The 24,592-nt window shown below is 55.8% G+C and overlaps 10 protein-coding genes across 10 annotated transcripts; 4 read left to right on the top strand and 6 right to left on the bottom strand.

Moving 5' to 3' along the window:
• Nucleotides 1-497: 497 nt before the first annotated feature.
• Nucleotides 498-1,079, top strand: J3D65DRAFT_605159 (uncharacterized protein; the record flags this gene model as incomplete). Its single annotated transcript, XM_066798332.1, has 1 exon — nucleotides 498-1,079. One exon carries the CDS (start codon nucleotides 498-500, stop codon nucleotides 1,077-1,079), a length of 582 nt encoding a protein of 193 aa, XP_066653182.1.
• A 525-nt stretch (nucleotides 1,080-1,604) lies between these two features.
• On the top strand, nucleotides 1,605-2,672 carry J3D65DRAFT_605160 (NADP-dependent oxidoreductase domain-containing protein; the record flags this gene model as incomplete). The annotated part of the gene is made up of 1 exon (XM_066798333.1): nucleotides 1,605-2,672. One exon carries the CDS (start codon nucleotides 1,605-1,607, stop codon nucleotides 2,670-2,672), a length of 1,068 nt encoding a protein of 355 aa, XP_066653183.1.
• Nucleotides 2,673-4,119: 1,447 nt separating this feature from the next.
• J3D65DRAFT_669834 (stress response protein Rds1) lies at nucleotides 4,120-5,664 on the top strand (the record flags this gene model as incomplete). Its single annotated transcript, XM_066803234.1, has 2 exons — nucleotides 4,120-4,864; nucleotides 4,916-5,664. 2 exons carry the CDS (start codon nucleotides 4,120-4,122, stop codon nucleotides 5,662-5,664), a joined length of 1,494 nt encoding a protein of 497 aa, XP_066653184.1.
• J3D65DRAFT_632570 (uncharacterized protein) lies at nucleotides 5,649-7,668 on the bottom strand. The gene is made up of 2 exons (XM_066801033.1): nucleotides 6,754-7,668; nucleotides 5,649-6,689 (listed from the first exon to the last, which is right to left on the bottom strand). Exons 1-2 carry the CDS (start codon nucleotides 7,303-7,305, stop codon nucleotides 5,937-5,939), a joined length of 1,305 nt encoding a protein of 434 aa, XP_066653185.1. The 5' UTR covers nucleotides 7,306-7,668; the 3' UTR covers nucleotides 5,649-5,936.
• On the bottom strand, nucleotides 7,669-9,008 carry J3D65DRAFT_632573 (uncharacterized protein). Its single transcript, XM_066801034.1, has one exon. The coding sequence runs from the start codon at nucleotides 8,956-8,958 to the stop codon at nucleotides 7,999-8,001; it is 960 nt and encodes a 319-aa protein (XP_066653186.1). The 5' UTR covers nucleotides 8,959-9,008; the 3' UTR covers nucleotides 7,669-7,998.
• A 505-nt stretch (nucleotides 9,009-9,513) lies between these two features.
• Nucleotides 9,514-11,091, top strand: J3D65DRAFT_669837 (P-loop containing nucleoside triphosphate hydrolase protein; the record flags this gene model as incomplete). Its single annotated transcript, XM_066803235.1, has 1 exon — nucleotides 9,514-11,091. One exon carries the CDS (start codon nucleotides 9,514-9,516, stop codon nucleotides 11,089-11,091), a length of 1,578 nt encoding a protein of 525 aa, XP_066653187.1.
• Nucleotides 11,092-12,262: 1,171 nt separating this feature from the next.
• Nucleotides 12,263-13,091, bottom strand: J3D65DRAFT_475516 (uncharacterized protein). The gene has a single exon (XM_066796527.1). It carries the CDS (start codon nucleotides 12,779-12,781, stop codon nucleotides 12,299-12,301), a length of 483 nt encoding a protein of 160 aa, XP_066653188.1. The 5' UTR covers nucleotides 12,782-13,091; the 3' UTR covers nucleotides 12,263-12,298.
• Nucleotides 13,092-13,905: 814 nt separating this feature from the next.
• On the bottom strand, nucleotides 13,906-15,330 carry J3D65DRAFT_647134 (uncharacterized protein; the record flags this gene model as incomplete). The annotated part of the gene is made up of 2 exons (XM_066802323.1): nucleotides 13,906-14,806; nucleotides 14,861-15,330. 2 exons carry the CDS (start codon nucleotides 15,328-15,330, stop codon nucleotides 13,906-13,908), a joined length of 1,371 nt encoding a protein of 456 aa, XP_066653189.1.
• A 1,325-nt stretch (nucleotides 15,331-16,655) lies between these two features.
• J3D65DRAFT_632585 (Intradiol ring-cleavage dioxygenase) lies at nucleotides 16,656-18,075 on the bottom strand. The gene is made up of 3 exons (XM_066801035.1): nucleotides 17,491-18,075; nucleotides 17,298-17,436; nucleotides 16,656-17,245 (listed from the first exon to the last, which is right to left on the bottom strand). The coding sequence occupies exons 1-3, from the start codon at nucleotides 18,016-18,018 to the stop codon at nucleotides 16,839-16,841; spliced, it is 1,074 nt and encodes a 357-aa protein (XP_066653190.1). The 5' UTR covers nucleotides 18,019-18,075; the 3' UTR covers nucleotides 16,656-16,838.
• A 4,818-nt stretch (nucleotides 18,076-22,893) lies between these two features.
• J3D65DRAFT_700837 (60S ribosomal protein uL30) lies at nucleotides 22,894-24,518 on the bottom strand (the record flags this gene model as incomplete). Its single annotated transcript, XM_066804086.1, has 3 exons — nucleotides 22,894-23,763; nucleotides 23,945-24,056; nucleotides 24,502-24,518. 3 exons carry the CDS (start codon nucleotides 24,516-24,518, stop codon nucleotides 23,137-23,139), a joined length of 756 nt encoding a protein of 251 aa, XP_066653191.1. The 3' UTR covers nucleotides 22,894-23,136.
• Nucleotides 24,519-24,592: the final 74 nt, after the last annotated feature.

Genomic DNA, 24,592 nt, shown 5'->3' on the forward strand with positions numbered 1-24,592 from the left:
CTGCGCCATTTTGAAGCTATGAACCAATTCATGAGATGCTTTCACATGGGAAGAAAAGGTGCATCAAAACATGTCCACAAGCTGATTTTGACCAGACCACACAGATGGACTCGGTTACTCTGCAAGTGAGCCCATCTACGCTTTCCTGGTGCTTCGACTAAAGATTCCGGGCCAGCCCTGCATGCGGGCGGGACGGGTGCGAACTAAGGTTCGGGATGCAGGGGTGCGACGTCTTCGCCCATACCACATGCAGCCGATTACTCGCGGCATGTGCCTTCTCTGCTGTCTGGAGTGCCTACCGTACGTAGTGCCATCCATCGCCAACCCGTGCGTCTGTTTGGAAGCCGCCTCCAGCTGTGGTGATTACCTTCTGAGGTGTGCCGCACTTGGATTCGGATTCGACAACTTTTCGGCATCTCATCCAGTCGTTCCAAGCCTACCGTCCAGATTGCTCCCACCTTCGAGACGAAGCAATTCAGCGTCAACCACCAACAGCCATGCGTCTTTTTCTGCTGCCGGTCTTGTTCCCTTTCCTGCTCTTCTTCCTGCTCACTCCACGCGCCGCGAAAGCAGACAGCTCTCCACACGCTGCCGACCAACTTCTCGCCGACATTTACCAAATATCGTCCCTCCTCGCCTCACTGGGCCGCCAATTGACTCCACTCGCCATCACGCCTGCGCCTCCCGCATCAACCATCCAAGCCATCCGCTCCTCAATGCAGCAGACGACGGCGCAAATTGCTGCTTCGTCGCGCAGCGCAGCCGCCGCCCAGCCCTTCGACGACGCAGCCTCGGCCGCCATCGCAAACGCCATTGCCGACCTCAAAGACGCTGCGTTTGCTGCGCTCGACGTCCTCGAGTCCCGCCGCATGGTGTTTGATGCTACGAGCGCGGGCGCTTTGGGCTTCGTCAGCGCGCGTCGCTTCGTTCGCACCGATTTATTGGCGTTGGGAGAGGCTACGACGGCGTTTGGCAGCAATCTCATGGGGAAGATGGTCAAGGGCGTCAGGATTGCCGCGCCTCTCGTCGTTGGCGATTTGCATTGGCATTTTACGAGGGTTGTGGATGTCATGTCGTAGAGTTGCGAGACACCAAGTGGGGATTGGGCGAGTCGACTTGTTGGAAGAGTTTCTCTATCTTCTACCATCTTGAAGAGCAGGGATCTACGTTTGTTTGCGAGCTTGCCTGCTACGAATCAGTGACAGCGGAAAGGGAACGCCAGTGGAGATGCTTTTGAACGAGATTTGAAGAGGAGGCGCAAGAGATGCTCGAGACGGACGTTTCGGTCTTTCGGTCTAATGAGGAAGCATGGCCTTCGGATATCTTCAGGACCCACTCCCAGATTACGCCACCAACACCAAGGATGATTCGTGCGACAGCGGGGTAGACTTCTGGATTATTTAGCCACATGACTCCGCCGCTATTCGTATACGAAGGCGAGTCCCTCCAAACAATAATAACACGACTGTGTCGCGATGGAACAGGTCTGCCTTTGCGCGAGTTCGGTTTGAAGGAACCAATTCCAACTCACCGTGGATATGGCCAACAACCACCCAACACCATTGAATGACGTCACGTCAGCCTCCAGCAGCAATCTTGGTGCCATGTCCGCTCAAACGCTCTCCGCCGTCGTTCCCCCAGTCGTCCTGGGCGGCGCTGGATTCAGCAATCAATTGCACCCAGATCCAGCGTCGCTACCATCCCGCGCCATCATTTCTCGGGCCTTTGAGCTCGGCGTGCGCGCCATCGACACATCGCCATACTATGGGCCCTCTGAAATCATACTCGGCGATGCCCTTTCCCAGCCAGCCGTTACAGCCAAATACCCTCGCTCCTCGTACCTGCTCTTCAGCAAAGCGGGCCGCATTGGAGCAGACCAGTTTGACTACTCGTCAGCATGGATCCGCAAGTCTGTTAAGCGCAGCCTTGAGAGGCTACGTACGCCGTATCTGGATGTCGTGTTTGCGCACGACGTCGAGTTCGTGACCGAAGACGAGGCTATCGCCGCTGTAGGCGAGCTCTTCCGACTTGCGGACGAGGGTTTCGCGCGCTTCGTTGGGATCTCTGGATATCCCATTCCGCGACTCTTGTCTGTTGCGCGCAAAGTTCGGGAACGTCATGGGCGCTCGCTCGACGCGGTGCAAATCTGGGGCCAGCTGACGCTACAAAACACGCGGTTGCTGGAAAGCGGTTGGCTGGACCAATTGAAGGATGCAGGTGTCAACTGCATCTTCTGCTCCAGCCCACTCGCGATTGGTCTGCTACGCTCTGGAGGTGTTCCCGTCGGCGACTTGGGAGACTTCCATCCGGCTCCCAAAGGCCTTAGGGAGGCCGCGGCAAGGGCGTCGGAGATTGTCGAGGAGCGAGGCGGCAATTTGGCTGAGCTGGCACTAACTTTTGCCATTACTACGGCCTTGTCTGTCAAGGCTCGGACCGGGACCAGCGTCAATGTCGTCGTGGCGGCTGGGAGCATTGCGGAACTCGAAGCAAATTGGAAAGTGGCATCCACGGTGCCGAGGCGCGATTCGAGGGACAGTCACGAGCAAACGAAAGGCCGTGACATCGACAGCCTGAGAAACGGAAACGACCTGTTAAGCCCTAAAGAAGCTGAGTTGGTCCGGAAAGTCCGAGAGATTCTCGGTGAATGGATCGACCACAGTCTTGGGGACTGATCCGGGACGACGTCATCTCACTGGCTCTAGAACGGCAAAGACGCAAACAAGCTGTGGATTTTAGAGGACACCACTCAGTCGAAGTATCGAGATGCAAGTTCGACTGTTGCCTGAACTGGAGAGCCAAAGAAGTCCAAGCAGAATTGCAACTCCGCAATCATTGCAGGATAGCGAGACGGCAACTGCTCGTCAAAGTGGATCCACAACAAAAGCCAAACATTGGACGTTGAGGTATTGTGGAATGATGTTGGTCTCCAGATCTGGCTGGCAGTGGATAGTAAGCAGTCCAAATACCAAAGACCTAGACCTTGATGCTTCAGTCAGCTTCCAACCGACGATCCCGTATCACCACTTGGGGTACCTGACCAAGATTTCGGATCTATCGGCGCCACAAGTGAGACGTTTGCCAAAATTCCAGGGAACCACCCAGAAGCCGAGGATCGGGATGCGATATTAAAGCCGGCCTGACGCGTCAACGATGAGCTCGTGGTGGTGAGAGACGTGCATCAGCGGAGAAGGCGCGGAGAAGACGTCGCCAGCAGCCCGGGATGGACAGTCAATGAAGATCTTGCCACCCCCAGACAACAGGCCACATGGACGCAGTGATCGAGGCTGATTGGAAGCGATTCGTATGGGGAAAAGAGAAAATTGGTGAGAAAAAGCCACCGAAATCACCATTCTCTCGGTCGCCACTACGCTGCGATTGCTGCTAGTGACGGGAGGATGGCGTTGAAAGGACGTCACTTGTGGCTGCGGGAGAGCCGCTCGGCTCGAAAAAAGCTCGGGCCTCTTGGTGCGGCTCCTACTCCTCTACATCGACTCCGCTTCACTCTATCTCGATCGGATCTTCTGCGCCATCTCACCAGCGACTTCGCCCTCACTACATGTCCCGAAGTCTGGATTCTGCTGGTTAATCAGCCTCCTGTCCCGGCTCCGACCCGCAGCTCGCCATGCACCCACGCCCGAGTCGCATGGCAAACGGCTCTTCAGCTTGGAGCACTCCACCAACGATTGATCGCAAATGCCCGACTTCGGTCCATTACCCTGCTGTGCATCTCTCATCAGGCCTACTAGTCGTCCCTGTCCTTGGTGTCATCGATGTGGACGCACGCGACGTGACGGCCTCTGCACTTCGCCCATTGGTCGCTCACCGGGTGGCTGCCCATAATCCCTGCCACTCAATGTCATCCAGGCCAGCTTTGGCCCAGTGTTGGCGTCCGGCACGCTCGACCGTTCCTCTTCCAGATGGTCATGAAGTCACAGCAACGCACTTTCCCATGTCTCCAGCAAACATTGCCATCGGACCATGCGCCGGCCACTATGTCATTGCACTATAGCCGTTGTAATCCATCTCCAAACTTGCGATGTTGTAGCTATAAGATGACCAGCTCCTCTTGGCCGTTTTTCAAGCACCAACCACCACGATCCTCAATCTCCAACTTCCACAATGCTCTCGAGAAGTCTCTTGACCGGCGCTGCCCTGGCCTCTTTGGCCGCAGCTGCTCCTGCTCCTGCATCTGACGTTCCTGGTTATACGGATGCGGATGCGCCATACGCCACCGAAACGCCTGCACCTGTCACCAAGCTCGCTACTTCGTTCGGTCTGGATTCTCAAATCTCCGCTACCTTTACCACTCCTTCGACCGAGCCCCCGAGAGTGAGCAGTGACGTGACTGGCCACACGAGCCACGGTCCATACTCTGGTACCCCGACTACCACCGGTGCTGTTCAGGCCCCTACAACCTTGGCCTCTACCGTTTCGGCTTTGCCTCCCAACCCTACCGCGACCTACTACAACAAGGACGGTACTCTCACTGAGCCTGCACCTGCACCCTACGTTCCTGCAGGTGGATTGGGAACCAACGGCACCGAACCTCGTTACATGGTAAACTCAGACTTTGATTTCGAGTCCATCCTGCTCGGTCTGTACCAGGAATGGATCGAGTTGGACCTCTTCAACAACGGCCTTGCGACATTCAGTGAGGAGGACTTCCTTGCCGCTGGTCTGACGGCTGAGCACCGCGAACTGATCCGCTTCATGGCGGACCAGGAGACTGGTCACGCAACGCTGTTGAGCCGCATGCTTGGAGAGGCAGCGGCTCCACAGTGCACGTACAACTACCCCTTTACCACGGTCCGCGAATTCATCGACTTCAACGCGAAGCTGACGCGATGGGGTGAATCTGGAGTTTGTAAGTCAATCCAAGGTCTTTCGACCCATACAATACTAACTGTGGAGCCAGGGGGCTTTATCAACCACCTTGACTCGCGCGAAGTTGGTCAAATGTTGTCCCAGTCTATTGCCACCGAGGCTCGCCAGGAAATGTCCTTCCGCCAGATGCTTGGCCTGCACCCTCAGCCCGTCTGGTTCGAGACCGGCATCCCTCAGTCGTGGGCCTGGACCTACCTCGCGCCTTACATCTCGTCTTGTCCAGAGGGAACGACGCGCCTGGCATGGCAAAACTTCCCCGCGCTGCATGTTGTCAACAACCCCAACCCGAACCGTCTCTCGGCCAACGACACCAAGGACTTTGAGGTCGTTGGTAACCGCACGGCCGACCCGTCCGACTCGCGCATTCCTTCGGATGAGTCGTGCGTCAACCTCAATGTGACGGGCTACAACTGTGGACCGGCCATCTCCCGCAACCGCAGCGAGCCCCTGTCCTTTCCCGGCCGCCAAGTGCGCTTCACGTGGGACGAGCCTGGCCAGGCTGTTGGACCCAACAACAGTTACGTTACTTCGTCGACCGCTGGCGACCCCAAGTTTGTCGCCTGGGTCAGCCAGCTCAACCTGACTTACACGCCGCTCGAGGTTACGGGCCAGAACAAGGGTTTCACGTACCAGCCTCCCGACGTTGTCTACCAAGGTGAAGGTGCTGTCAACGAGACTGTTTTCGTCGCGTTGACCGACTCGGACCTCTACCTGACGCCTTTCAACTTGAGCATGATCAACCCTCATGTTAAGGCTTTGGGTCTGTACACGGCCGGCTAAGCGCTTCTCTGGGGGAAGACAGACGTGGATGTTCAAAAGCACTGCTTGAAGCCTATAGTCTTTTGGAAGGTGATGATACCTCATCTGTACGAGTAATACGAACTTAATATTCAAGACTTTGTTTACCACATCAAACCACGATATTCATCAAACTGTGTACGAAACTTGAGGATCCGAAAAATTGCTGAAAAGGAAGTTCTAAGCACAGAATGAACTGTGGCGCCGAACGACATGTTCAGGCTGACGTGATCGAGCCTGCTGGAAGCATCCACTCAGACGCCAGTGGCCTGTCCGCCCTCCTCGACGCGCCTGCCCTGGCGGTCGAAGCTGACGCTACGGCCCTCCCACAGCGCCTTCTGCAGAGCCCAGCCAATTTCCATGCCCTTCAGTCCCAGCTCCAGTCCTACGGGGACGGGCTTGTCCTCAGCAACGCTCTCCAGGAACTCATTGGCTTCGGTAGCAAAGGCATGCTCAAAGCGATCCCAGTACTCGCTCTGGACCTCGTTCGCGATGCCATCGGGGGTCGCGACTTGGGTAAAGTCGGCGCGGGGATGGACATTGACAAAGAGCTTGCCCTTGTCGCCAATGACCTCGGTGGCAACGTCGTGGCCGTGTGTCTGAGTGCGGCTGGCGTAGAAGTAGGCCATCTTACCGTCCCAGTACTCGACGACGGCGATGCCGTTGTCGATGTCGTTGGACTTGGCCAGGCCCTCATAGTGCGTGATGGTGCCGACAGCGAAGACGCGCTTAGGCACGACGTCTTCGCCCAGATACCACAGCGACAGGTCGATGTCGTGGATGGTGCAGTCGACGAAGATGGCGCCGTTCTTTTGCGCGTAGGCTTCGAAAAAGCCGCTGTCGTCGCGCAGGTCGCCCGTCTGGCTGCGCACGATGAAGGGCCGTCCGATGGTGCCCGCGTCAATCTGCGCCTTGGCTGATCGGTACGACGCATCGAAGCGGCGCGAGTAGCCGGCCATGATCTTCAATTCGGGGTGCTGCTTTGCGAGGGCGACGACGGCGCGTGCCTGCAGGCGATCACTTTGCGCGTGAGTTTAGGTCGTCAAGCCTCGATGGTTTTGAGCTACGTACCTCTTCCAGATCGTACGACAGCGGCTTCTCGCATAGCACGTGTAGCTTCTTGTGAATGGCGGCCGTCGTGATGCGCGCGTGGAGGTCGGTGCTGGTGCTGACCCAGACGGCCTGCAGGCCCGGCTGCTCCAGCATCTTCTCGTACGAGTCGAACACCTCGACGCCGCTCTCGGGCCCAAAGAACTTGCGCGCCCACTCGAGCTCCGCCGGCGCTGGTGTGCAGACTGCTGTCAACTTGGCGCGCGGCGCGCGGTAGATGAGTGTCTTGCAGTGTCGCTTGCCCATGCGGCCGAGACCGACGACACCAATGTTGACTTGAGGGGCCGGGAACTTGTCGGGCATGCTGCTGAGAGCATCCACGCTCTGCGGCTTGACCTGAGGCATGTTGGATATGTGGGGCGCGGCGGGATAAGGATTGCGGAGATGGACGAAAAGGGAACTTCTTGAAGCTCTTGTCTTGAGGACAATGGAGAAATGAGAATTGAGATGATTGACTTTCAGAGAGACGCTGGCGCCCTTGGTTTTATAGCTCTTGACTCCCGTACCGCTCATTGAAGCCGTCCTGGACAGCAGAGCTTCCGGGCATCACCATCGGGGAATACCTTCTCTTCAAGGCACCTTACTTCTCGGAAGGCCAAATCCATCGCCAACCTCGGGCCAAACTTGCTTCTTCAGCACGGATTATGGGTCTCTAGTCCCCACGGCATCCAGTCGAGGGCAGTTTCGCGGTCCTCAATGACGAATATCGAGGTCTTTGATTGGATCTCGTCGTGGTCGTCTCCATCTTTTGCGGTCGTTGCATGCGGGGTTCTGCAGAGTAACGAGTCTTTGAACGACATTACTTTCCTTTTGGCGTCCAGGTGAGCGGAAATCGTAGTGGAGAATTCTTAAGCGGATACGGTGAGGTTTTGAGGGCATGGAAAACAGATGCCGACGTCTGGAGTATCCAAATTCACATCCAAGCGCGGGGTTGCGGGGTCAGGGTCTCGCTTATTTGACGTCATTTCGGGCTTAGATTGAAGATATCCCTGTCAGACATCTGGGGCTTCTCCTCAACACGTGATGGGAACAAATTCTGCGTATATTCTGATACGTCGGGAAGCCATGAGTACAACGTTTGGTTCTTCCATTCGCCGTTGCGCTCGTGTAAGTTGGCTCTAAATTTGGGGAGGAGAGCTGGTTCTAAATGCACGTCGTTGGAACATGCATATCCACGAGCCGGGGGTATCCAGCACGTCGGTCTTCTCAAACTCTCTCTTCCCAGGCCTTGCAAACAGTGGTCCAATAGCGGTCCGGGTCTTCCCTCATGTGTCCAACGTGAGGGCTCTTTCCAAAATTCTCCCTATGCACGACCAATCCCTTGGCTTCCGCTTCTGCTGCGTGCTCTTCGACGTCGCCTGCCGGAATAATCTGATCGCCATTACTGTACACGTACCACCTGGGTGCTTCCTTGCGGATGACTTCTGGCGACGTCGAGTTCAGTTGGTGCCTCAACAACGTTGCCATTGTCGGAAAGCCAAACATTGGGGGGATTTGGTAGAAGATTAGGAGGAGGGTTCCGATGGCGAATTGCATTGGCCACCGCACGTAGAATTGTTTTGGAAGAGCCATGCTCATGGCCGTTATTGCAGGCAGCAATCTTGAATGACCGGGCGCTGAGTCGAGGATAAGAGTCTGCGCCGGCAGTGGTCTTTCTGTGATGAAGCGGTACTGCTCAGCCAAGAGGATCAAGTTGCCGCTGCCTCCGTTCGACATTGCGTGCACGAAAAGTCCATCCGAGTCGGGCGTCGGAATGAAGTTGTGGAGAGCGGCCAGTGCGGGAGCGAGATCCTTCTTTTGACGGGCCTTGTTGTTGAAGAAGAAATCCGACGTCGACGACGTGAGGAGCAGAATCGGCGTGCTGGGCCAAAGCTGTTGGTAGTACAGAACGTACTTGGAAACGTGCTTGACATTTGCATCCATCCAACTTGACAGAAGCACCAACTTCGGATCCTTAGCATGCCGAGATGCTCTCGTCTCCTTTTCCTCTGGCGTGTAGAGGTGCGTCTTGTTGTTGAGGGACTTGAAGCCCGGCAAGACCGAGGCTGCGGCGACGGTCGACATGGTGCGGTACGTAGCTCTGGTGCCACCCGGAATTGACCTCGTTGACAGTGCAGTTCCACGCCAGAGCGTGAGAGGAAATCGGCTTTGGAAGCGATAAAACATCTCGTCTCTCTTTCTTTTGCACGGACTCGAGGCGTTCAACCGCTCCGGTCTTCGGCCGGGAGAGAATGTTACTAATCACGACCCTCGGCTTGAGGTCTTGATCGCTTCAAGACGACTTCCGCTAAACCCTTACTTCAACTGCGATTTTCTTAGCTTCCGTAAAGCCAGCACCCAAAAACCCTGCTGCTTATGCGGTCGCCAATGGCAGAGACGACCGGTCTGGACGATGGCCCGTGACGGGCGCTCACGCAATGCCCTCGTTGTCTACTTGGCGTTTGCCATCAAAGCGACGACTCGTGGACCGATAACAAAGCCCGAGAATCGATGGACCCTTGTGCTGCCTACTATTTTGAGATTGGCGGCAGCCACGTTCACGTCCATTTTCGCCAGCAAACACAAAGCCTTGAAAAGAGACGCTTGGAGCGCAGTACAAATACAACATGGGGCTGTCGTCTGAATCAAAGTTTTCCGTCCTCAATATTTCATTCTTTTCCCCCTCGCTCTTTTCATATTTTTCCTTCTCTCGGCCCTGGTGGCGTATTCTCGTACTTCAAAATGAGCCGTACTCAAGTCTTCAACCGCAAAGACTTCTCCAAGAGTTTAGCAGAAGGCCTCAAAGCCTATGGCTTCGTCTCAGCTTATGGCTGCAGTCCGTTGGTCATCGCGGTATGGGATGCCGTCCGCCCGTATTTACATGGCTCTATTTATGCATCTGGATGCATAATGATCCTCCTTCCGATGTTATGTTCAGCCGCCACTGGGCTAGTGTCTGGAATCGCTGGAATACCGGAATTGCTCAACAAGTTTTACACGACGTACTGGACAAGTTCAGTCACCATTGACGATAGCCGATGGGATGTTTTGCACAAGGTCATCGCTTGGGCCAATCACAACATTCCGGCCACTGGAAGAAACATCAAGGTCACAGACAAGAGAGTCACCGGCCTCAACGAGCAGACGATTGATTTTGGAACCGCTGGAAGACAAGGATTCATCCACAAGAATCTCCGTTTCTGGTTGGAACACACGACGACAAAGGTCAATTCAAATGATGAAGTCGACAACGTGACCATCACATGCGGAGGTAGAGATACACGGCCTCTGCAAGACTTTGTCAGAATGTGCGAGACTTTTACCGACGAGCTCATCAGCGAGGCAGTCTCGGTTTCCAAGCCAGACGACCGATTCCGCCACTTTCAACCCCCAATCTACACTCGTAGACGAGACATGTCGTCGGTCGACATGGAAGAAGACGTCAAAGCGGCTTTGATCAGAGATGCACGGAATTACTTCCACCCTGCCTCCAAGGCCTATTACGCTAATCAAGGCATTCCTCTTCGCCGGGGCTATCTCTTCTGGGGTCCTCCGGGTTGCGGCAAGACATCCATCTGTGTCGCTCTTGCCAGCCTGCTCCAAGTGAAGCTCTTCTCCATTTCTCTGGCCTCTGCAAATGCCAACGACCGCAACCTGGAAAAGCTCTTCTCTGATCTCCCAAACAAGTGCGTCGTGCTGCTCGAAGACATTGACAGCGCGGGCATTAGCCGCGAGAACATGGCCCAATCCACGAGCAAGAAGTCTGCGGACAGGCAGAAGGGTTTCGACGACGAACATCTCCCGCCGCGCGTCACCCTGAGCGGCCTCTTGAACGTCATCGACGGCGCCGGAGCCGCCGAGGGCCGCCTCATCATCATGACGTCCAACCACCCGGAGACGCTCGATCACGCCCTCATCCGCCCCGGCCGCATCGACAAGCAAGTCTACTTTGGCCGCGTCTCCAAGAACGTCGCGGCGGCCATGTTCAAGCGCATCTACAACAGCTACGACGACGACGAGCAGCAGGATGCCGACTTTGACGACTTCATGACGGACGTCGATGCCGTCGAGGACCTGGATCTCCTGGCCGCTGAGTTTGCCCGCCAGGTCCAGGAAGACACACTGACGCCGGCTAAGTTGCAGTGCTTCCTCTTGGAGCGCCGCACTTCGCCTTGGGATGCCCTGCGAGATTTTCCACAGTGGGCAGCAAAGACCCAAGCAAAGCAATGGGAGGCGAGAGCGCACAGCATCGCCGTGGAGAGTGAGTCCTCTTCAGACGACGAGGTTTACTATTCGGCCAGATCGCGCTTCAGCCCCTGATTGTCCGCATCGCTGCAGGTATGTCACCAAGCTTCTTTCTGTTGACGGTAAATAGTCACGTCTAAGGCGCTGGTATTCTAAACATTCAATGTCAAACTTACATCCCACGTACTTTCGTCTTTACAGCCGTGCTCATTCAAGTCTGAAGTTGTCAAGGCAGATGTCGCAAAAGGTGATTAACAACAGCGAGCAAGTTCCAGAACGACATTTCCTTTGTTTCGTAGCGCCCCTCAGCCTCCACATTTGCGATCAAAGACGGTGCAGTAAAGACATGACAAAGAGAGAGGTTTTTGATTTCTTCTCGCTGGGGGCACAGTCTTAACTCTTCTAGAAGCACAATCAGCAAAATCCTCTTCTGACAGGATGTTCCAGCCATTTCCGCCAAGAGTAATAGCTCTCAACGCCTCAAGGTTTGACATGACATGTTGTGACACTCATGTGTGGAAAAATAGGGAGCATCGATCTGCTTTTCCCAATGTACAGTCGCAGGCAATCAAGAGTGCCATGGTCAGAGGATTCTGAGGAGCGTCCCCAGCCATCACATCTGTAAAGGAGGTCGCCAACAAGGAGCAATCACAAACCTGCGGAATGTGCAGCGCGTGCCACGACTTTTGCGCCCAAGCCTCACTCCTTCTCGGCCCTCTCATTGGACGGTAGACTTCATCTAGACGTTAGACGTTGGACAACGCTGCGACGCACCGGCTCAATCAACACAACACGCACATGGCGCGACAATCTACCGCCGCCGTCTGATGCTAAGAATAGCGCCACCCCTACCGCACTCGACGTGGGGATGCGGCAGCTCTGCAAGCGGCCGACGTACGGTACACGGCTCCAGGAGATCCCCAGAAATAAAGTCACGGCGGAGAAGGGGAACACCTCGAGGTGAGCAGGGATGCTCCCAAGGCGCTGCTGTAACGTCGCGCACCAATCAAAGTTTGATTTGCACTCATTCGCCGCATGCTTGGTCGGCTTCTCCGAAATCACTGTAAATCTCTCGAAAGTACAGGTCAAAGTCTTATTATTGTGCTTATGGTTTAGCCGCAATAAAGAAGGCCCTTTTTTTATATTTGATGGTTTTGATCTAGACAAGAGTGGTTTGGTACAATGCGGTACCATCTGTTTCGACACCTGAAACAATCAGGAGCGTCAACGGTATGTATGCGAGAGAAGCGAAATGGTTCAAAGAAGAGAAGCGGAAAGGTTCTCAAAGTAGAAGCCTCTGCTGCCCAGCATCTCCAACAGATCCGTCCTCAACACCCTGTATGCTCCGCGTCTTAGAAGGACTGGCGGACTTCTTGGGAAAGAGAGCGGTTGAAGGAGATCGCGCTGGGACGGCAAGATCAGAATGTAGAGTCAGCGGGCCAGGTACCAGGGGCACCTCATTCTCCCAGCCACCGCGCCGTACCGTGCCGCGTGAGACCAGAAGATCGGCAAGCGCGGGAGAGCCGTGACGTGCGTGAAGACTGTCGAGTGTGAAACTCGAAACGAACAGAACAGAATTAACACGCAGCGGGGTCCTGGCCCGCGTCAGGAACATGTAGAAACAATAGTGTAGAACGTGAAGATGATCAAAGGACAGCGAGGCAATGAGACAGTACGAAAGAACCCCGACAAGACGAAAAGAAATGCCGTACAAAGCCAAACGAAACTGATAGATAGCTTGCACAATGAGTGTCTTGACAAACATGCTTTAGCTGGGGTATTTGCAGCATTTGGTGGTATAATTTATGCAAAGAGCAAGACAGAGCAAACAGCGGCGACAATTCCACCAAAATCCATCACCTTAATCCACAATCCATTTAGCAACCAACGAGCAAGAAAGGAGTCACGAAACAGAAAAGGAAGAACGAAGCAATCCGAATGCAATTAGTGTGTTATAGAAGAGAAGAGTGAATTCGAGGCAAACCCGGCAAGCGTGCTGAAAGACAGGCGCTATAGGCGCCGCGTTGGCAGGCAAGCCGTGGAGGGAATCGAAAAAGTCGTCAAGTTTGGGGATGCTCGTGCTGTGCAAACGGCATTAGGCGTGTGCGTGTGGTGAAGTGGTGAAGACGGAAAATGGCTGACCATCGCCGGGGAGACCGGAGGGGAAAGCCCGAGGAAGAAACAAAACCGGATATCGCAGAAGAGTAAAAAAGGAAACGCGGCCAGAGGAAGGAACAGCGGCGGACTCTGAAAGGACCTCGGGGGCCAAGACGCGGAAGGTGGACCGAAGGCGAGTAAGAGAGCCAGCGCGGTGGTTGCCGACTTGTCGACGGAAAGGAGGGGACCTGATCCACTAGCCCAGGCGCGGCATGAAGAGCAGAATTTTCAACGCGCATAGTGCAACCGAAAAAGCCCCGTCGCGGCAAGAGCCCAACCATCAACACCCCGTCCAACCAACAGTAATGTTCCCCCCACCCGAGCCGTATGGTCTAATCGCAGCTCAACAGGCGAAAACAAAAAAACCCTAACCATCCCAGTGAAATCTACGCAAGCCAGAGAGCAATTTGGGGGATGCGCATGCCGTAATCGTCAAAGCCAATCCGGTGTTGAGGCGCCGGTGTCGAAGTGTAGTGCAAGGAAAAGCTGCGTCTGCGCAAGCGTGCCGTCGTCAAAAACAAAGAAACCAGAATCTCGGTATCGACAGGGAGGAGACCGGAGTAGGAGAGAAGGGAAAATGCGCAAAGCTTTTGAAAAACAATCCCCCAAAACTTTTTCAATGCCAATTCGCTGCAAAAGCAAAGCGAAACAAGTCTGAGGCTTATTGACAGCAGTCAAGAGTCAGACAGCCCATGCTGCGGGCGCCCGGCAAGCCCTGGCGTCTTTGGTGCATCAGCCGGCGACAGACTGAGGGAAGCCGGTTGCCATGAAGTAAGGCGGGTGCTGACGGGCGCAGTACATGCAGTTGCAGCCGACGCCGTGGCCGCTCCACATGTGGTGGCCGTAAACAGGGGTGTACGCCGAAGGGGTGAAGAGCGGAGCCTGCTCCTGCGGGCTGGGCAGCTGATGGTAGGGAGGGAAACCGAAGACGCTGCGACGTGTGTAACCCTCGGGAGGAGCCCAAGTTCCAGGTCCGCCGTAGTACTCTGGAGTGGTAGGTCCAGTGTGGGGCGCAGACGAAGGAGAGCGCTCGGTCGTAGTGCGGGACACGCCCCAGGGGTCGTGCTGAGCGTAACCAGGCGTGCCGTGCTGCGACAAAGAGTCGCACGAGGACAGGGACTTGGCATACGTCGATTGAACGGGAGACGGCAGCTTCGGAAGCGAACGCAAACGGTTCATGTTGTGCTGAACCCTGGTGTCAATGGGAGCAAGCTTCGTCTGGTTAGCGACGCGAGCGGCAGCGCGGGCCTCAAATTCCTTCCAGTGCTCGTTCCAAGAGTTGAAGCCACGGGGTTCGTTGGGCTGGCGATGCAGGTTGAACCCGAGTTTTTCAAGCCAGTCGCGCTCCAGATGGTTCAGTTCGACGACGTTGATGCCGCTGACTTCGGACCAAGACCTGTTGATGAACGTGTTGTCGTCGAGGAACTTGCTTCCCAACATCAAAGCAGTCGTCAAAAGACGATAGATTTGAGAGTCGGGTCCCTTGAGCGGCGCACCAGTCGAAAGCATGTCCATGCGAATCGACAAGTAGTTGAGGCTCAGCATGATCGTAGCCGAGGGGAGGCGGGTCGCACAGAGAACCTGGTGGACCCACTTCCTGAAGGACGGAGGCGATTGACGACCTGGTTGGATGCTTCGCACAAGGTCAATATCTGCAAGGCAGATCGGGGAGTTGAGCAGAGCATACATTCCCTGTGCCATCTCGGACACGAAATCCGTCATGGTCTCCATTTCGTAGTCGAGCTTGGCACTGACGCCACCAACGGGCTTTTCTTCCTTCAAGGCCATGTCCACGCGAGGCTGTTCTTGCATCGTACGCTGCATATTCATTTCGGGCATGGGGAGAGGTAAGATGGGGGCGCCAACAGACTCGTAGTAAGCAGGAGGCTGGAAGGTGGACGTATTCGCATTCTGGTATCCCGCATGCTGGGGGTACGCCATGTGCTGGGGAGCCATGCCGGAGGGGTGGCCGTAGCGGTCTGAAAAGTCGTAGCGATGCTCCTCATGATTTCCGATGCCGGGCTGAGCGGAGTAGTGGTGTTGCTGGTACTGCATATTTCCACAACCGTTGTTGTTGTTGGCGTTGTAGCTCGGAACGAATTCTGGCGGCGACAAGGGAAGGTGCCGCGGCATGGGAGGGCGGAAGAAGGAAGGCATCCTGGACTAAACAGGCGCAGTGAAATAAAAGAAACAGTGCGCAGACACTCTGGGACGGTCAGAAGAGGAAGTCTTGAGCGGTTTTGGGAGGACTGACCGTTTCTTTTACCTCCGACCGAAGCGAACTTTGAGCAAAAGCTCTGAAGGCGACCCTGAAAAGCGAATCTAGTAACAGTGTCTCATGCGCGGGCGAAGATTACGAGTTGGCTGAGGATGTGTTGCGAAGACTGGCGAGTTGTCGATGTTGAGTTAAGATGAGCGGAGACAGCAAAGGAGCCGACCTATGCGCGAGTGTTGTTGACGTGTGGTCCGGGTGTTGTTGAGTTCACAAGAGAGTTGTGAAGGTGAAAACCAGGGCCAAACAGCAGTCGGGGCCTTGACAAGCACGGGTCGAAAGACAACGGCGACGCGTTTTGCTCGACGAGACGTGCGAGTGCTTTCTGTCTTTGGGAACAGAATGTCGGTGGGTAGGCCGAGACGATTCTAAGTAAATAGCTCGTCGTGGGTAGCCTCTTCTCGACCGCCTTTTCGGTCAAGCCGGCCTACAACAAAGAAGGCGGCTCGCAGGATTCGCTGGAAGATGCGGCTCAGAGCGACGAGAACGGGACGATGATTGTGCGTTCGTGTTGCTGCGGCGTCAGGCAGGGAAAAGAAGATGAGGAGGGAGGAGAGGAAGAAGGTGCAATCGGTCGGTCGGTCGGTCGGTCGGTCGGTCGGGCGACGGGAGAGAGAACCGTGGCTTGGAGAAGAATCTGCTGGAGTCGGCGCAGCGCACGGGACTTTTGCAGATGATTCTCACGATGCCAGATCTCGAGCCACGGCAGAGAGGAGAGAGGATGGAGGAGGATGCGAGTGGATGGCGGCGACAAACGGAGGGCGGAAGCAGGACTTGTATCTTTTCGACGGCGGTCCGAGGCAAAGTCGGGGCCAGGAACGATGAGCAGCGTCACAGCCGGTGGGGACGGAGGAAGGGGAGCGCTGTGGCCAGGGCGCTGATGTCGAATGATTTGGCGGCGCAAGGAGGAGATGGTTGGGGAGGGAGAGAAGAAAAGAGGCGAGAGAGGGGAGGGTGGATCGAGAAGGGACATATGAGACCGGACGGACGAGGGACGGGAGTCGAGTCGGGGCCGTGGTGATTCATCAGCCCGCCCCCAGTCCCAACCTGAGCGTCTGGCCCTTCAGTTCGGGCACCAGACGCAGCCTACATGTACAGTGCCCTTCCTGTGGCTTACATCATGTCATCTGTGTTGTGGCTGTGGTTGTGGCTGCGCCTGTTGGCCACAATGAACGCCCGCCGCACAACCTCCAACGCACACGATGCATCGCTCGAAGACAAGGAGGCCAACACAGACAGAAGCTTGATAAGAGTGCCAGGACATGATCAATCCATTCAAACTCCCTCCGTCTAATTCGTCCCAGGCTCCGTTACTTTTTCTACCTCTGCAGTGGCACCCGAACGCCCAGCTCTAAACGAGTTCAACCAGCATTTTACCTCCCCAAAGAGGTCCTTACAAGCCGGATACGTACTTTTCGCCGGTCGCATGTCCACCCTCGGCATCTAGGTAAGCAGCTCTGGTCACATTGACGGTGCGGTCAGCGGCGCTGTCAACACCAATCGAGCCCCAGGCCAGGATACCAGCCGTAATGTCGGAACTGTCAAGGTAGATGTACTCCACGAACGGGTCGTACTCATTGGTGGCCTGGCCACCTGAAAAGCGGTCCTCGTTGTTCGACGTCACTGCGATCGTGTTGGTGTTGTAGGGGGCCGTGGCCTCAACAGCCGAGCGCAGCGTCTCGTCAAAGTAGAGCTGGCCAATGTGGGCAACCGTACCGCCAGTCGAGGTGCTGTTTGCAAGCGCCTTGGATCCAACGTGGACGACGACGTGCTCGTGAGTAGTACGGCCGAGGTAGTGACCTTGATGGCAGTTAGCAGAGTCCACCAACGTACAGAGCCATGGATTGCGCACCGGGGAATATGGTGTCAAAATCAACGATACCATCAACGTTGGTTGACTGGACGCCACGCAAGAAGGTCGAGTTGAAGCCGCCTTGGACGCTACCGTCAATGCTGACGCCGATGCCGGAGTAGACACCAGTGGCGTTGCACTACAAACACCGATCAGTACATGCTGACAAGCTCAAAGATTGAACCAGACTCACCCCCCAAATGTCGACAAAGGCTTCGGGAAGAGGCTCGCAAGTGGTGGTGTCGATGAACTGCATCTCAAGGTGGAGGGGAACACCAGGCTGCTCCTCAGTCACATCAGCGCGGATGTACTCACCAGAGACAAAGTAGGGGCCAATGGTGGTCTCTGGGGTGAGGATGCAGCTGGTATTCGCGCCAAATAGATCGGCGTCGGCGGCGACAATGCCCGTCTCATTGTGGTTGACATTTCCCCAAGCCACAAAGTCATCGAGATTGCGACGGTGCTTGATGCTGTTAGTAATGCCACGCTCCTTACGCAGACGCTGAAGAGTGGCAGCACGGCGCTCAATGGCCCGCTCCTGGGTCCTCTTCATCTTCTCCGAGCCAGCACACTTTTCAAGGGAGCGAGTCTGCTGGCTGGCGATGGCGTTGCGGTATTCAATCTCACGCTTGACCTGAGTATGGGTGCGGTGAGGCTCAGGGTGGGCTATAGCCAGAGTTGAGAGAGCCGCCACAGCAGCAACAGCAGAAAGGTTAACCATTTTGGAAAAAGAGGAGGAGAACGGCTGTCAAGGCAAAGCTTAGACTGGAGTGATGGTGCTGTCTACGAGGATATGTTGGATTGTCGCCCGGATCTTATACACGGCCTGAGCAACGTCCTCAAGATTTTTGCAACAGTCGACAGCCGTACACAGGTCCACGCCGCTGTCAGGCCCCAGCATTGCGGTACTTTGGTGCCGGTCAATAACGGGAAGCTGATTCAATCGACCTGCAGAATAGAGCGTAGTAAGTGGACCAGGGACCTCTATCGTGCACGTACGGCCGGGGAACTTCCTCATATTGCAGCAATCGGCTGTCGTCCACGCCGCCACCAGGCTCAAGCATTTTGGCACTTCAGCGCTGGTCAATCATGGGGAAGCTGATACAATCAACCCGCAGAAAAGAGCGGGAAAGTGGACCGAAGAGGCACCTCTACGGTGCACTATTCTCATCAACTCATTTGGTGTTTGGCACGTGCAGCCTTGGCCGAAGCCGTGCAGTGTTCGAAACGCTCTTAGCACTGCCGTTTTGTCGGGGACCTATCTCCAACGACCACTTAAAGACAGCTGCTTTGTAGGGCAAAGAGTTGACCCACTGCTCGCTCGCTGCGGAACAAAGGCGACGTATCACTGCCGCCCTCCAGAACTGCTTGATAGGTCGGTACACAATCTGCAGGCTCCCAGGCTGTGGGCGCGTGATTGGCAGGTTTCAAGGAATGCTCCCAATGTAGGCGACATATCGGCCAAGCCCGGCCGCGATTCAGCTGGTAGGTTGCGGCTCCGCTGGAAAAATCTACCGACGCTACCCAAGTCAGCAAGATGTCACTTTAATACTCCTCTCAGCGCACCTTTTCGGCGCAAGTCTTTACGCCCACACTGAGGGTAGAGAGGAAGGAATCTCTCTTGGTCGGTTGTTGGTTGGTTAGGGTGGTTAGGGTGGCTAGGGTAAGTGTGTAAGGAGGAGAAGCGTATGGAGAGTGGGTTTAGGTTTAGCCTGGGTGCTGACTACCTGGAAGAAACCTTGGCCGCATCCACATTTTAGGTCAGGGGCTGTCGAAAAGGCCAATTCAACAGCTGTCCATCTGTCTTGCACGTCATCCGTAACTGAATTGCGTTGTGCTTCTTTTCGGCGTCGGGCCAGTGACGGTGGGTTTGACGGGGGCCGTTTGGCGCACTACAGGCAGGCATGGGGATATCGCTACTGGGCACGATGGTGGAGTAACCACATGCAGAGCAGTCGCTCCAAGCTCTCTCTGCGTTTCGCTTCTGGCTACCGTACTCTGGCGACTCTGGCGCTGATCGTTGTGCACCCAGCGGAGGCTCCAACGGAACAGCTGCCACATGAGCTTCGCTGGTGGTCCCTCGGTGCGCTTCTGTCGAGGCTATTCGGACTGCATCACGTCCCTTCTTCGCTAACGACGTCGGCAAGCGCACCAGGCACGGGCGAGAGCCGAATTTTGCAGCCTGAGCGTGACATAATCAAGGGCGCGAGCAAGCCTCGGCGGGGCTAGTGGCCATCATGAAGGGCATTGAGGATGAGCAGCGAAGGGGCAACGAACGGGCGGGGCTTCTGGCTACCGTATTCTCTGGCAACCAACCAACGAGTCAAGTGTCATGTATAATTTTATCCGCGACTCTCTGCCCTGGGGGCTGGCGGCGAAATTACTTGGTCGCTCCTGGCCTGGCTGTGTCAAGCCAAGTTCGTTCAATCAAGCAGTCAATGCAATTTTGCCCGCGACCTGACCCCTTGGACGTCGTCACACGCGAGATCCATGGCGCCCGTCACGATCGCGTCCGTCGTGGTGGCAATGGAAGAAATGGATGCTGCTGCCTCCCCTCCCATCCATCAAATGAGCCACGCCGCGTCTGACCACACCAGACCAGACCTTGCGCCGGCTGAGACAGGTTTCATTCCTGGCCTTGCGACTCCTCTCCTCGCTGCCGCCATGCCTAGGTACTGTACGGACTTCTCTCTCTCTCTCTCTCTGTCCTGACTCTCCCGTCCACCCGCCAGGCTGCCGTCTTTTGGTAGTTCTTAGTGGTCCTCTTGACTCTGCGCCATGCAGCGCCAGGCGAGCACATGGCGGCGTCAACGCCAAAGGACAACGACAACGGGCTGCCAGGCTGCGCCTCCATTCCTCAGCGCTCGTTTCCGGGTGGGTTCGGTTTGCACGTGCACCAACGATTCCCCGTTGCCTCAGCTCGCTCATGTGCGTGCCTCTGAAAATTCCAAAGGCCCTGCGTATGCGGCATGGGGATCCTGCGGGACACGTCTGGGCGCCGGACCATCACTCCTGACACGGGCCAAATGCTGCTGCCATGAAATTATTTCGATGGCGTTTGAGAGACTGTCCTGATTGCTGAGTGATGACTGACTGGGCAACACAGTCCTGCCTCAACAACACGTGGATATTCAAGGGGACGCGTTTAAGCGCTGTGGCTGTCTCCTATGGCACACTGACCTAATCACCGCAACCCGTCTCACACAAAAATCAACCATCTCACCAGCCAGCCAGTATGGTAGATATGTGTTTTGCCACTCGTACGGTAGGTAGGTCGTGCTGTGGTGCAGTGCTCCACCATTGGTACCCAACCCAACCCACCTCAACGACATCATCACACGCAACCATCCACCAGAACCAACACCAAGCATTTTCCGTCGCATTGTCCCCTCTTCTCCGACGTCATTGCGCGCTCCGAGTCCAGATCCTACCGGACCCGGACACCCGACAAACCCCGCCGGCCATGTGCTTAGGTTGGCTGCTTCCTGCTCTCCCACCACTCACAAGCCTCGCGCCGTGCAGCTGATAATTGTCTCTGCCGTCTGCTTAGTTTTCCAGGCGGCCTCCGCGCACTACCAAGGCGACATCGTATCGTTGCCATCTTGGCCCAAGGTTCGAGTCAACGCGCCTGTGAGCCGACTGGTCGACTACAACCGCAGGAAATGCCTAGTTGTATCCCTCACCCTCTCCTGCATATGGTGCCCACCAACAAGTCATCTATCCAGACCATCCGCCCTCGGCAGCAGATGACCTCACTGCACAGCGGCTTGTTCCTCTCCTGCCTTTTCCTCCCATACTCAATCGGCTGTCATCGCATCGCCTTTCTATAGTTCTGACTCTTCCTTCGATCCCCGCCCAGCTGCACCAAACTTCGTATCTCTCGCTATTCACCCCTTGCACCTTTTCAAGTCAAGGCAATTCCATGAATCTCACAACCAATCTCACAACCCCTGCCCTGGCCGCTGTGCGCCGACAACTACATCTCGACATCTTCCAAAAAACCCCAGTCCGCTCCCGGTTACCTCCGTCTCTGCTCTTCCGGCGGCGGCGCGGCAGCGGACGTGGCCGCACTGCCCCCCGCATCCGTCCGTTCATGTAGCCCACCACGTTCTTCTCCCCGCCCATCACAGAACCCCTTGGGCTGCCCAGCCTTTCCAACTCGCACACGCTGCACACCACCTCCGCCTCTGGTTTTTCGACTTTGCCGATCCAACTCATTTGATCTGTATGGCCCTGCCATGACAAATCAGCATTTGAACCTACCTTTGCCGTGGAGGCGGCCTGAGGGCCTTGCACGTTTCCCGTCAACCACTGCCGACACCACATGGGATGCGGCCCACTTCATCCGGAAAGGCAGTCTTACCCCTACCACACCACCACCCTACATACCTACCCTACCCTACACCCAGCCAACTATCACCTCCCTAGCCATTCACCCACGCCCGTCCACCCAACCAGAGGCACCCAACCAATCCATCTACGCGGTGCCGCTAGCTGCATGCAAGCTTGCTGCACCTGCATACCTATGCATGTATGTCCTATGCGCAGACACGTACGGACATGCCAGCTGCAACGTGCGCGTGCCTGCCCGCCGCCCGCCCGCCCATCGTCGTCTGCGTATTCGTCGACCGACCGACTGCCCTGGGCTGGGCTGGGCTGCGCTGCGCTGCGCTGCTAAGAAAAGAAAAGCCGCGGCATCTTCCGCTCGGGGCTGGATGGTGAAGATGGGCTGTCTGTGGTGGGGCCAGGTACGTACGATAGATAGGACCACGACGATATGGTGTGCTTTGTAAGGCGAGAGGACGCTGGTCGATCGCTCAGATGAGGCTCGTGATGAAGATGGGTGGAGAAGTAGGTGAACTTGGTAGTGAGTGCTTGCGGCTGTAGAGACCCCTGAATTTCCTCCAGGCTGTGAAGAGACTCGCCTTCGATTCTAATTTCGTCATCGTCATGCTCATTGCTATTCATTTCCCTCTCTACCTTTCGTTCGCGCCAACTCTACCCAAAAAAGGAAGTCACCTGGGCTGTAAATGCCAGCCAGCCAACGACTGTCGCCTAGTCGGCTGCCACGCTGATTGTAGTCATGTTACGTGTTTGGTTGAGACGCCGACGTTGCTCGCATCCTTCTTATTCTACTTCCGAATGCTATTTTGAAGTGTTCTTCTTCCTCTTCACTTTGTTGTGATTTTGGAGGTGCAGATTGCAGCGAGGCAGACGTGACACGGGATGCAGGGGTTCGATGAAGGGCACGCAGACAGATGAGGTGATTTGAAGAAAATGTTAGATGTGGCGCATGAAACTGTGGCGAAGAGCAGGAAATTAAATGCAGGTAGACGCGAAGCATTATTGCCATCACGGCCTGTGTAGCGCACGATTGAGGGAATGGTGGGCAATCGGGTACGTGAGAAGGAACGAAGGGGACAGAGTTGGACAGAGTGCAAGGGAGGTTCGGTCAAGCAGTCAGGCAAAAAGAAGGAATGCAATCTCTGCTCGCTCAATATCAGACCAGCGAGGTTTTTTGGCGTTGGGAAGAGGGGAGAGTGGATGAAGGTCAAGGGTCGGAATCACAGAGATTGATGGACATGGGCGATGGGAATGCAATAGTACAGCAGCGAGGACAACTTCATCACAGTGAGGACGACAACGTGAAAAAAGTGGAACCACTCGATTCGCGGTACTCCAGACGCCAATAAAGGATGAGCGGCCCAGCGGCTCCCATGGTATTTAGCCAGCTACCCTACGATACGAAGACGCCTTAGCCTTGCCCGTCGTAACCCATCCCAATAAAAAACAGCTTTTTGATTGCCCATCACGCAGCAGCATGCCGTAGCAGCCGCACTTAGTTCATCTGGCGGATGAGGGCGTTGATGTGGTCCTCACGGTTGCCAAGGTCACCACCCTCGACGAAGTGCTTGAACTTGCGGGGACGGAAGCCACCAGTGGGGTTGGACAGCTTGAAGGGCCACAGGAAGTTGCAGGCCTGCTTGAAGTTGGGGCCGACGGTGTAGATCTCGTGGATCAGGTCCTCGATGCAGACAATGCCGAGCTGGCCGAGGTTCTCCTCGATGATGGCGTTGTCGGTCAGCGGGATGCGCTGCTTGTTGACCTTGCCGTAACCGCGCTTGTAGATGAGCTCGCGGACGGACTTGAGGTTGGGGTAACCGTAGGCGATGTAGGGCTCGACGATCTTGAGCATCTCCGAGGTGGCCTTGGTGAGCTTGACGAAGACACCGTTGTTGATCTGGAGCAGACGGAGGAGCTGGAGGGTCTTGCGCTTCTTGGGGTCGATCTTGTTGATACCCTTGATGCGGGTCACGAAGACGAGCCTGGACTCGGCGGGGACGTAGAAAGAGCCCTCCTGCTTGGCAACACGAGCAAGGCGGACCTTCTCGCGCTCGGCATCGCGGTACTCCTTGACGTAGGACTCGGCGCGCTTGAAGATAACCTCACGCTTCTTCTTGTTGGCCTATTGTCATGTTAGTCTGAATCTTCGAGACAACAAAACGGGCGCTGGAGAAGCAGCCATTGTCATTCCCGAAAGATGGTTAACGTAGAGACAGCATTGACCCGAGGGTCTAGTCGTCTTGGTTGGTAGTTTGAATCATCCAGGCTGCTTCTCCGTCGCAAAATGTAAAGACTGTACTGACCTCACGCTTCTTCTGGAGGTCGGCAGCACGGGCCTCCTGGTCCTTCTGCTGAGTCTTGCGCTTCTTGAGAAGCGTCTCAGGGACGAGGACTTGGTCCTTGGTGGGGATGGTGCTACATGAACCGGCATGTCAGCAGGCTGGCCTTTCGGTGAGCAGAGCGCTCCCAGACGAGAACTGCGGCAAGTGCGGCATTCCCGACTGAAGATGGACTCGATTGAGAATTTTAATCGATGAGGAACCTAGCCAGCGCGGCAGGAATTACCCTCAAGCGACAAGACCTCGAGCAAAGCTCGAGACAGGATGCGCGCACGTAGGGAGAGCGTGGTTTTACCCAGCTCAGCTACGGCGGCAATTCCATTTCAGGGAGAAGACACCTTCAGCCCCAAGACCCTAGCCATGCATTCTCAACCGCCATGCGAACAGCATGGTCAGAGGAGGACCATGGCCCAGGAGTGTGTATCGAGCTGGTACTGTCGCGACAGTATTCTCCAGCAGGAAAGGCCGAACCAGCTGCGTCCTCGTCTCGGGTTCAACGCGACGGGCAGAGGTAGACGTACGACTTGACGGAGACCATTTTGACGGGTTGCCGGCGGTGCTGCTGGTGAGTTAGTCGTGAGGCGTGGAGAAGAAAAAGTCGCGGCTCGCCGA

This window comes from Phyllosticta citribraziliensis (assembly GCF_038025025.1).
Source record: "Phyllosticta citribraziliensis strain CPC 17464 chromosome Unknown J3D65scaffold_9, whole genome shotgun sequence".
NCBI lineage: Eukaryota > Fungi > Ascomycota > Dothideomycetes > Botryosphaeriales > Phyllostictaceae > Phyllosticta > Phyllosticta citribraziliensis.